Consider the following 11393-nt stretch of genomic DNA (forward strand, 5'->3'; position numbering starts at 1 on the left):
ACTCCGAGCGGCGGGGTTCAGTCGTGAGTGATGCGGCGACTCCCCGGTGCCTCGCAAGACCCGCCACGATATGCAACCAACAACGGCAACGCCGCCCGCTTCTATCGGGAAAGATCAAATCAATCCTCGGGGATACGCACCTCCGGTGACCGCTAGTGCCGAGCAGCCTTCACGGACTGGCCAGGGTGCCCGTCACTCAACATTGTTTTCTTAAAAAGAAAAGAACAAAAAAATGTAAAGGTTATCTGAATAAACCGAAGGACTCCTCAGGCCTGCTCCGCTGTCTCCTTAATGCGTCCCAAGCGCTTGTCTCCGTGCTTACTGCAGCACGACGCTGCCATTTCCAGACTCGCACTGACCACACGCCGTCAGCTGCTCTGCTCTTGCGGCTTTTACGATTTCGAGCGCCCGCCCGTCCCCTCTTCTTCTCTGCGAAACCGAAAATCCGAGGGGTGGAGCCGGCGCCAATCCAACTCCTCCCATTCGAGGCTCTGCTTCCCGCCGGACATTATATCTGGTTGCACCGGTTTGGCGCGGCTAGCGACGGAAGCTTCCAGATTGTGTGCAACACATAAATATGACCGACGTATGAAAGGAAAGACTTGATGCACGAATTGCAAGCGTCTCTCTGCCGAAGTCGACAAGAAAGTTGCAGAAACTTAAAGCAAGCACGCAGGTAGGCAGGCATGGCACCGGGGAAGAACTTTAGGAGGAGAAGAGCGGACTCGGATGAGGAAGATGACGAGCAAGTCACACAAGAAGTAAGGTAACTGGGCTATGACGCTAACCCCCTTTAAACCGCCGACTCGCTGGGCTAGCAGGTCGGGGCTGTGAGGCGGATGCCTCAAGTGTTGTCGCTCGGGTCGGGATGACGTCGTTTGTTAGTCCGCCTCCGTGCTCACGGCTGGACGGTCGAAGTCTGTACGTTTAGCCCAAGTCAGTGCCATGTCGGTAGCGGATTTTGGGAACGGCAAGATTCCGTCTGCACAAATGCAGAAACAGACTAATGAGCGACGCTTTCATTTGGCGCTTACGCTGGCAGCCCAGGGCACAAGGCAGGAGCTAATGGCCGGACTGGACGCTATGACCGGGTTCGCTTAGAGTGCTTAGTTAGCCACACACACACACACACACACACTGCACCCGGTACCCGGTGGTATAAACGGGAAGAACGCGTTTGAACCCATACGGACTCGGATCTACGAGGTGCCAGTGCTGCATTAGTCAAACAAGAAGTGTACAGATGGGCACGGAGCTCCTGTTTAAAGCGCCTCTGGCAGCAGCTCGACCACCTTGCCCCCGGTATTTTGGTGTGGATTTTCTCGCACTGGCGAGTTTACTTGAAACGGACGGGTTTGCAGTGAAGCTCGGCTCCCGTCTAAGCCCTGAGCTTTTTCCGCAAGTTGTGGATTTTATTGATGGGGGACAGTAGGTGAGCCCCATGACGGAAACTGAAGCAGAGCTACGGAGGTCTTAAGATTAGTGGGGAGAAGAAAGACCGAATCTGTAGGACTTGAGAACATGATGGAGAAGTTCACCTCCAGGCACAAAACTTTAAGAGGGTGGAAAAGTTCAACAGTAACTGAGGGAGGAGAGCAGGAATTAGAAAGTCACTCGGGAGTGCGAGGAGGAGAAGACCATGAGGGGTCAGACCAGCATTGAAGTGGGGGGGGGGTCACAAAGAGGCACAAAAGGGAGCTAAACGACAGAGAAATGAGGAACCTCATCAGGTACAGAGAGAAGTTAAGGGGGTCTCTGAGGAAAGGTTAGAGTGGAGCAGACATGTCATGAGAAGAGAGGTGTGGGCAGAAGATTAATGGATATGAGGGGGTCCTGACGGAGAAGAAGGGGCCGACCAAACAAAGTCATGTGAAGGGGGTGTAAAGGAGAAAGGAGGAGGTTGGTCATGGCGGCCCCAACAGCCGGAAAATCTTTACAAGAAGACGTCGAGTCCATTTATTCTCGCTTCAGTGGTACATTTTATTTATATAGCGCCTTTCCTGTGTCCTGGGCACCAAATGATGTTTTTGTGCTTTATCTACCCAGCAGATGCTCCCAGTTCTATAAACTAAAACAGATTAAAGATGGCCCAGGGCTTCATGCTGTCATCTTTCAGATGGATCGACGTCAAGGGGCTGTTTTTCTTTATTTCTCCCCATGCGCTACACCCGAAATACGATTGGCCCAGTGTGAGTGCATGTGCCCAATCCAGAGGTGGCTGTTCGTGCCCGTGACACTAGGCACGTCATACACCACTAATGATGAGGCCTGACCTTCAGTTTCTCAATTATTGGCACAAACACTTTAATGTTTCCTGGGTATGGCGCTCAGTGCTAAATGCCCACCTGCAGTACACGTTGGCGAGTCCGTTCACTTTGTAAATGGAAACCTGACCCGACAGGGGCCAGCGCCCTTCACAAGGCCCAGGCCAATGCAGCGCCGCCATCTCGTTGTACCGTGCAGGGGCTTAGAGATGCCACACAAATACCTCAACCAGGGAGTGGGCGTGGGCGAGTCAAGAACGTGGACTTGGTGTAAAGTCTGCTCACTCCGTGTCTGCTGTCTTTCTGGCAGGTCCAAACTCGATGAAGCAAAAGAAGTTCAGAGTCTCAGGAAGAGACCAAATGGCATCAGGTGAGTGTTTGATTCAAGTGAGGGTCACACACTTGTCACAAGGAAGGGCCGGCCAGCGTGACCCTGTGTGCGGGGGGTCTTGACTCTGAGGGTTTACCTTTCTGGAAAGGAGGGAGTGCCCCGCATGAGACACAGAGGTTTCTAGAACAGCGGGCTCTCCACCTTAGTCCTGCGGACCCCCTGTGTGTGTGTGTGTGTGTGTGTGTGTGTGTGTGTGTGTGTGTGTATGCAGCGTTCCATGTCACTCAGTCATTTTCCTCTCAAGTTGATGTCATTGGCTGAGCTGCTTTGTTTTCTTCTTCTCTTGCTCTGCAGCGCTGGTTTGTGCGTTTCCGAGACCCCTGCTGCAGAACTCGCTTTTCTGATTAATTTGCCTTTTTCTATGTCGTTTGCCCCCTTAATTTTATCAATGGGCAGAACAAAGTAGGAAATAAGGGATGAAATAAGCAGGACATCTAGGAAAGGAGAATGAAAGTCCCAATGATGACGACGACTTTAAAAACCCGGAATTATAACCGACATACCGGGTCGTGCAGAAGTATTCACCCCCCTGAAAGTCCCCACCACTCTCTGGATTTCAAAAGCTGCAGGCGCAGCCCGAGGGTTCCACCAGTTGACTTGGAAAGCCCGTTCCTGAAAAATTAAAAACGGGGCAACGGCACCTGCATCCCAAGTATGGCACGTTCGCCGGCCTATTTGAACAGTTTATATCCACCAGTGAGCAGTGCGAGTCAAGGTCACATTTTGTGGACGGTGGGGAGGGGGGGATGTCATCAAGTAGGCTGCAAGCCCCCTGTGTTAATGAAGACTAACGAGCAGGCCACGGCCGTAAGAGACAAAGTGAAAGAAAGGGCAGAAGAAATGTCAAGGAGGTTAAATATCCCAGCAGGCCACACTGGATCACATGCATCCCACCAGCCGCCGGCCGGCCGGCCATCTAAACGTCCCGTCCAACCCATCAGCTGACTGATAAGTGAAGCCAGCCGTCACTTTGAAGGGACTCCGAGGGTCAGAGGCTGAAAATTGAGTCAGCGTGCGTGCCGAGGTATACCACACGGCCTGGGAGAGACCCCTCTAGGATGTGTGAATGAGTGGTCCGATAAGCCCAAGAGGGAGCTTTCTAGCTAAAGTTCAAAGTCCTGTGTACGGGGCAGTCCCAGCGCTGGCCGGCCCACCTCATAAAAACGCCATCCCTCGACTCTGAACTGAGAGTGTGTGCACTTGACGTCCTGCGCACCACCCTAGTTCACGTCTTCTGGTCGCATTCTAAATTCTTTTCTGGCCCGGTCCAAGTCACTGAGGTTCTGTGGCACCCTTTGAACCAACCAACCAACCAACCTGAATGGTCTGCAGAACTCTGCCAGGGAGAAATCATTGAGCAGTGGGCAAAAGACAAGGCGATGGGCGGGTGGGCCTGCTCTATATCGAGGTGTGCGGCTTGAATACGTGTGCCAGCAGCAAACGTCAAGACAAATCGGTCCCTTTTAGTTTTAAAAGTACAAACACTTGGGGTGTCAGTAAGGGGCTATGTGTTTGCTTGTGCGCGTCTTTGGAACCCCAATTAACGGCAGGCACTTTCAGGGGAACTAAAGCCTTTGGCAAGGCGCTATAAATTCCTGGCACACTCTAGTAATTTCCACACTGACCCCCAAAAACAATGAAAACTGGCAGATGGTGGCTTGCTTAGGGTACCAGCCAAGTGAAAAAGAGCAGAGTGAGGACCTGCTGCCAGGACCCAGAGGACAAGTGTCCTGTTCAGAATCAGAGGGACTGTGTTGTCCGTGTCACCCCTTGTCACTCACTACTGCTGTCCTTGTGTTTCTCTGTTTTAGTGTGGCAGCGCTGCTGGTGGGTGAGAAGCTCCCCTTGGATGCCGAGATTGAGGTATTTATGGCTGGGCATTATTTACCATTCAGTCCACTTGGTGCTCGCTTGTTTAGTTCTCAGCGACGGGGTCCCGGTGCCTTACAGGTGGTCACAGTTTGCATGTGCTACGGACCCTTCTCTGTAGGCTTTTTAAATTCAGTCTGCCATGTATGGAGATGGAGAGGATCTCGTCACGGGCATCGTGCAGGGCCAGTCGCAGTGATGCCAATGACAACTCGCAGCACGTGCACAGCTTCATTTATTTGCTTTGATGTTTTACAGTCGTCGTCTCTGTTTGCCACGTTCTGATTAAAACAAAACCCGATGACAGGAATGTCACTTATCATGACTTACTGCAGATGACCGTGCCATGGTGAAAGGTGGCACTTTCTGTGCATTTAGGTTGGTGTGACTGAAGTGTCGGCCACATACAGAAGTGCAGTTTATGACCACAAGTGAACTGCTCCTTCTAGATGGGTGGGCCGCTGTGGTGCTGAGGGGTCCACAAGGGTTCTTTGTGCTGCGGCCCACCATGTTGTGCTTTTTCTTCTGGCATTCTCAGTCTTTAAAGTGTTGGCACACGGGGCTGGGGGTGGTCGTTGTACTCTTTTTTTTTTTTTTTTAAACTTTATTTTAGTTAATTCATCTGTCAAAGCAGCTGACTGCACATCCCAAGTCACAAGGAGGGGACCCACTGACTGGGTCCAGTGTCCTTGTGGTCATCGTGAGCAGCCGCTCCATCTTAGGGATGCCAATAGCATCAAAAGCCCCCCGGAGCAGATGTGTAGCCCCTCCATCAGAGACGCGCTTGAGGTAGCATAGGTGACATTTGGATGGGCCACACCACGAATCCCTAATGTGTGTTACTGTGTGTCACCTGAATCCTGACACCACCACAGAAGTGACGCTGATCTCCTTCCCTCTGCTAGAACGACCCCTTCAAGCTGAAGACGGGCGGAATTGTGGACATGAAGATGGTGAAGGACCGGAAGAGAGGCCAGTGAGTGTTCAGCTTCCTGTGGGTTGGGGTGACACCAGACCCTGTCATCTGCAGGTTCAGAGGTCACGGGGGGGGGTGACACCAGACCCTGTCATCTGCAGGTTCAGAGGTCACGGGGGGGGGTGGAGGATGGTGACACTAGACCCTGTCATCTGCAGGTTCAGAGGTCACAGGGGGGATGGTGACACTAGACCCTGTCATCTGCAGGTTCAGAGGTCACCGGGGAGGGGTTGGTATGGTGACACCAGACCCTGTCATCTGCAGGTTCAAAGGTCACGGGGGGGTGGGGTTACATTCCTGTTAGGTCAGTTTTATGAGTGACGGCTCACTGACTCGGAAGCCCCCAGGTTCACGGCCAGTCCCTCTGTGTGAGGATGAGGAGCAGGGGTCTTGAGCCACACCTTGCCGGTGCCAATTGTTGGGAAGCTCGTGCAGTTGACACTTTTTCCATTTAGCGCGCCCCTGTTCCGTGCAGTTTGTGTCCTGTGGTGCCACGAGCTGGGCTGACCTCCAGATCTCCTCACATGCAGGACCCTGTGACTCAGAGGAGGCTGCTGTCCCCCTTGGTGGCCACGTCCGATTGTTTAAGGTGGTTTTTAGAATTGTGTTTTGGTTGGCGATGACTTTATAAACGGCCTCTTCTTTCTTTTAATGTCCAGAAACGAAGACGAGACGGACCTGAACCTCGGCACGTCATTCTCGGCTGAGACAAACCGACGCGATGAAGATGCAGACATGTAAGAAGACGCGTTAAAACCGCACTTGGGTTACCCTGTGGTGGTCCTTCAAGCTCGGCAGCCTGCTGATGAAAGGGGGCACCGGCTCAATGACCGATGTGTGTTTCTCGCTTCCCGTCCTCAGGATGAAGTACATCGAGACCGAGCTGAAGAAGAAGAAAGGCCAGGTGGAGTTAGAAGAGCAGAAAATCAAGGAGAAGAAGGCGGAGGACCTCCTCTACGAGCTCCCGGAGAACATCAACGTCTCGTCTGCCAAGAAGACCGAGGAGATGCTGTCCAATCAGATGCTGAGCGGCATACCGGAGGTGGACCTTGGCATAGAGTGAGTGTAAACTTGCCATTCATGGACGCTGATCTCGTGTGTCTCTTTAGATTACTATTTAAGTGTGTCGCGGGTTCCTTCACTCTATTTATATTTAGGTTGGTCAAAGTAAAAGCAAATAAAGGGTCCAGACCTAAAGGAGGCTGGCATCCATGGGCACACTCTCTAAAGCCAAAGGGGAGCTTCTGAAAACGGCATGAGTCCACCACGGTGGGATTTCATTGGCCGTTCAAGTCTATCGTTGAGGGCCGCTCCTCGTGTTCACCCACAGTCTGTGCCGCCATTTTCTTTTTAACTCTTGTGTCTCTGACGACAGCGCAAAGATCAAGAACATCATTTCCACAGAAGAAGCGAAGGCCAAGCTACTCGCCGAGCAGAGGAACAAGAAGAAGGACAGCGGCACCTCGTTTGTGCCAACGAACATCGCCGTGAACTACGTTCAGCACAACCGCTGTGAGTAGCGCCACCTCGAGTCATCGTGGGGTCCGCATCGACACACGCGCTCCCGTCGCCGTCTGAGCACATCTGTTCCGCTTTCTTTCAGTTTACCACGAGGAGATCAACGCGCCGGCCAAGAGAAACCGCGAGGAGCCCAAACCGCGCCCGCTCCGTGTAGGAGACACCGAGAAGCCCGAGCCTGAAAGTACGTGGGGGTCTGCATGTCTGTGGCGCAGTGCAGGGCCTTTGGCGTCGGACGCCCTTTTCTCACAGTTGGCTCTTCTGTGTTTTGGTTTTTAGAATCCCCGCCCAACCGCAAGAGACCAGCCAATGAAAAGGCCACCGACGACTACCATTACGAGAAGTTCAAGAAGATGAACCGGCGCTACTGAGGGCTGCCCGCTGCCCGCCTCACCTTCTCTAGTGTTTCTTTCTGTACGTTTTGGGACCCCTTAGTCTCGCCGGACGCCTTCTAAACGCTGCTTGACACCATAGTACCCCAATATGCTAAAAGTGACACGGCGGACCCCAAAGGTGGTGGACATCGGGGTAGGAGACTTGGTGTCATCAGGCCTCGCCATTGTCTGAGGAGCAAAGGCTACTGAGGGCACAGCCAGGCTACTGAGGCCGCGCCATCCTGGGCACAAGTTGGACCAGCCGTGTATGTTGCCGGCGTCCGTTTCTTTTGTATAAACGTGTCACTTGTCCCCAGTCGCCTTTGTCCTCATTTCCTTCTCTTGTGTTGTTCAGTCCTGTTGTTTTAAAGCCAAGTTTGAAAACAGAGGTGTCATGCCAGCCAGGTGGGTAGCAGACTAGCTCTCCGTCGTCTCGACTTTCAGTCTCGTCTGATTTGGCTACGCTTTTCACAGCAGACGCGTCTCAGATGAGGGTCACGGGGCCGCAATACATTCCAGCAGATGGCGCCGGTCGAGGAGCAGGACAGGACACTGGAGTTGTAGTGCAAGGATGGCAGAACAGAGGCTCCTTTGTAAACAGTGCCCATTGGGTCGGCAGGCTCTTGGCACAAGCAAAAGTCCTCTGGATGTTGGCATCTCTGTTTTTGAATGCTGCCAAGGATGACACTGAATGATCTCATCTCACCCAAGCATATGACGGCAGTAAACAGCTGGCACTGCCAGTCTACAGTGGTCTGCACAGTTCAGATGCATTTTTGTACCCAGAGGTGCCCAGCTGGTTTGTTGTGTCCTCATCCATTCCAGCCGGAGCAGGGTGCTGTGAAGGCAGGCCTGGCACCTTCTTAGGTTTGCCTTTCAGTGTAATGGTGGGCTCCACTGGCATTGCATTACCTCGGGCAGTGATTAATGAGAAGTGCCCGAGTGGATGTGGTCAATGCCGTCTCTGTTGTGCCCCTTTGAAGGAGGCCATTTCATTTTAATATAAAGTCGTCACTTGGCGAGAATGACAAAGCTATACGGTTAGCGATGGATCAGTGGGCTCACGTCAGTGTGGGCATCCTTGGTGGCATGTCAAGGGTAATGGCAGGCGGAGGGAGGGCTTGAAGGTGTCGGTTATGTTTAATGACAATGACCTGGCCAGTGAAAGGCACTTTATTATGATTAGGTGGTCCTCCTTGCTGGTCATGATGATGTGTGCCCGCACACTGGAAATAATCCCTGGCCAGGTTTGACATTGGTGTGCCACCTTTGGTGAAAGGGCAGTAGCGGGCATTAAACAAGTTCTGTGCCCCTCATGCAGGACGTGTGAGTGCACTCCACTTGGCATCTCAGCAGGTGATGGCAGGTGTCCCAGACTGAGGTCACCTTGTCCTTGGACAGTCTCTGGGTGGGCCGAGGAGAGCGCTGGTCAAACCCAGACTGGCAGAAAGGGAGAAGAAACCCCTGCCATCCTTCAGCGACTAAAAATTCAAAATGTGGGGCTCAGCAGGTCACTTAAGTTGGGACCAGGGGCCACATTCATAACGCTGTGCGTAGAATTCACACTCTTAACGTGGCGTACGGGCAAAACCGGCAATGTGCTTAAACACAAAGAAATCGAGACGCATAAACCTCCACGTTCATCTGCTCCATCAATCCCGGTCAGCATGAAAATTAACGCCTGCTGCCCCGCCCCAAACTCCTCCCAGAATATGCAAATCAATACAAATCGTCCTTAAGCTCCGCGGTCTGTGAAAAGGCAGCGGCAAAAACACGCGGGAAACAGAAAAAGCGAATACCAAGTGGAGGCAAAGAAAACCGGCAACAGCGACATAAACGGCGAAAGGAAGCTGATCGACTGACATAACGTGGCGGAGAAACTCGAAAGCTCAAGTTCACAAAGTCGCACGGTGCCCGCTGTCACGTATCAAAGGCGAGTCGTAGCCCACCGGCTGAGCTTATTGGGGTGCAGAGCAAAAAAAAAAAAGGCACACAGTGGGGGTGAAGCACGAAATGTTAACTTGAATCTCGAACTTCCCACTTTGCTCTCGTAGTTTATTTGTCATTAAAGTAGAACATCATCATCTTAAACTCTCTTAAGTTACTAGAGTCTCAAATCCCGTCGTAACTAAAGTCGCACGTTAAACGCTTTGTTTTGTATTTGATCTTCTACGTGCGTCTTAAACGCGCTCTCTCTTCCTCAGACAGGACAGACTCTATGACATTCGTCATATCGCAGCTCTCTGAGACGTGGACGTGCTGTCATTTTCATGATGACTGGAGTTACTAAACATGGCCACACGGTGGTGCAGTGATTGTGCGCGACCATCGATGAAATACTTTACTGCAGCAGTCCGGTCTCTCGCACGTACAAACCGCCAATTCCGGTCCTTCCTTTTCTTTCTCCAAATACCCAACGGCTTTATGCCAACGCGATTTGAGTGTGGAATCGGGAGTCCGTGACATTTTAGTGCGTACACACCGTTTATACGTGAGGCCACGACGACGAAGGCACGCACTCTGATGATGATGATGGGCTGTGCAAAGGTCTTCACTGTACCCACCGTTGGCTAAAGGATACGCCAGTGATGAAGTCGTAAATGGCCCACACGCCCAGGCCCTCTTCCTTCATACTAACTAAAATAAAGTGCCCGCCGGGTCTGCCCCCTAGCACAGATGCCCAGAAATGTACCTACTGCTCTTACACCTTCCAGCCCTTTTCAGATGGGACACTTAGCTGTTACTGTTCATTTTTATAAGAATTCATTAAATAATTCTAAACCAGCAAATGCCAGACATTGTTCTCCATCATCATCCTCATCAGTCAGGTTTTAACCCACAGTGTCCTGAATAAGGGGGATGTGCAGGGGGGCTAAAACTGATGAGCCACAGCATGAAGTTATGAGAAACAGTAGTGGGACCTTAGTGAAGAAGTGAGGTGATGACCAGTGAGCGAGCAGCAGGATGGTTTCATGCCAAGATAGACCACCACAGATGAGATGTTTGCTCTGAGGATGTTGATGGAGAAGTTTAGAGAAGAACAGAAGGAGTTGCATTGCATCTTTATGGACCTGAGAAAGAAAATGACAGGGTGACTGAGAGGAGCTGTGGTGTTGTATGAGGAAGTCGGGAGTGGCAGAGAAGTACGTGAGAGTGGCACAGGATATGTACGAGGGCAGTGTGACCGTGGTGAGGTCTGCGGTAGGAGTGACGGAGGTGGGATTACATCAGGGATCAGCTCTGAGCCAAAATGGTGATGGACAGGCTGACAGACGAGATCAGACAGGAGTCCCCGTGGACTGTGATGTCTGCTGATGACATTGTGATCTGTAGTGAGAGTAGGGAGCAGGACGAGGAGACACTGGAAAGGAATGAAGGTCAGTAAGACCACCAAGACAGAATCCATGTGTGTAAATGAGAGGGAGGTCAGTGGAGTTGGTGAGGATGAAGGAGTAGAGTTGGTGAAGGTGGATGAGTTTAAATACTTGGGATCAACAGTACAGAGTAACGGGGAGTGTGGAAGAGAAGTGAAGAAGAGAGTGCAGGCAGGGTGGAGTGGGTGGAGAAGAGTGACAGGAGTGACAGACGGGTATCAGCGAGAGTGACAGGGAGGGTCTACAGGACGGTAGTGAGACCAGCTGTGTTATATGGCCTGGAGACGGTGGCAGAGTTGAAGATGCTAAGATTTGCTTGTGACAAGGATGGACAGGATGAGGACATTAGAGGGTCAGCTCAGATTGGGAGACAAAGTCAGAGAGGCGAGATGGAGTTGGTTTGGAGAGATGCTGGGTATACTGGGATAAGGGTGCTAAGGATAGAGCTGCCAGGCAAGAGGAGGTTAATGGATGTGGTGAGGGAGGACATGCAGGTGACTGGTGTGACAGAGCAAGATGACGAGGACAGAAAGAGATGGAAGAAGATGATCTGCTGTGGCAACCCCTTAACAGGAGCAGCTGACAGAAGTCGTCCTGAACCTCTGTTGGTGCCAGTCCATCACAGGG

At 52.0% G+C, this 11393-nt stretch overlaps 2 protein-coding genes across 3 annotated transcripts in view; one reads left to right on the forward strand and one right to left on the reverse strand.

The window, feature by feature from the left end:
• The window catches only part of usp20 (ubiquitin specific peptidase 20), a 38341-nt gene extending 37904 nt beyond the window's left edge, over nucleotides 1-437 (reverse strand). The window contains exons 1-2 of one of the 2 annotated variants that reach the window (XM_039762539.1): nucleotides 323-431; nucleotides 141-209 (exon numbers count right to left, since the gene is read on the reverse strand). The gene's annotated coding sequence lies outside the window, so the exon portion shown is untranslated. Of the gene's footprint in view, nucleotides 1-140 lie in introns of both variants that reach the window. The other variant, XM_039762538.1, reaches the window with a different exon arrangement.
• A 126-nt stretch (nucleotides 438-563) lies between these two features.
• Nucleotides 564-7710, forward strand: c9h9orf78 (chromosome 9 C9orf78 homolog). The gene is made up of 9 exons (XM_039762541.1): nucleotides 564-766; nucleotides 2575-2634; nucleotides 4467-4518; nucleotides 5430-5500; nucleotides 6160-6237; nucleotides 6362-6559; nucleotides 6876-7012; nucleotides 7104-7202; nucleotides 7298-7710. The coding sequence occupies exons 1-9, from the start codon at nucleotides 687-689 to the stop codon at nucleotides 7387-7389; spliced, it is 867 nt and encodes a 288-aa protein (XP_039618475.1). The 5' UTR covers nucleotides 564-686; the 3' UTR covers nucleotides 7390-7710.
• The last annotated feature ends 3683 nt before the right edge of the window (nucleotides 7711-11393 follow it).

The sequence above is a fragment of the Polypterus senegalus genome, chromosome 9 (assembly GCF_016835505.1).
Source record: "Polypterus senegalus isolate Bchr_013 chromosome 9, ASM1683550v1, whole genome shotgun sequence".
Taxonomy (NCBI): Eukaryota; Metazoa; Chordata; class Cladistia; order Polypteriformes; family Polypteridae; genus Polypterus; species Polypterus senegalus.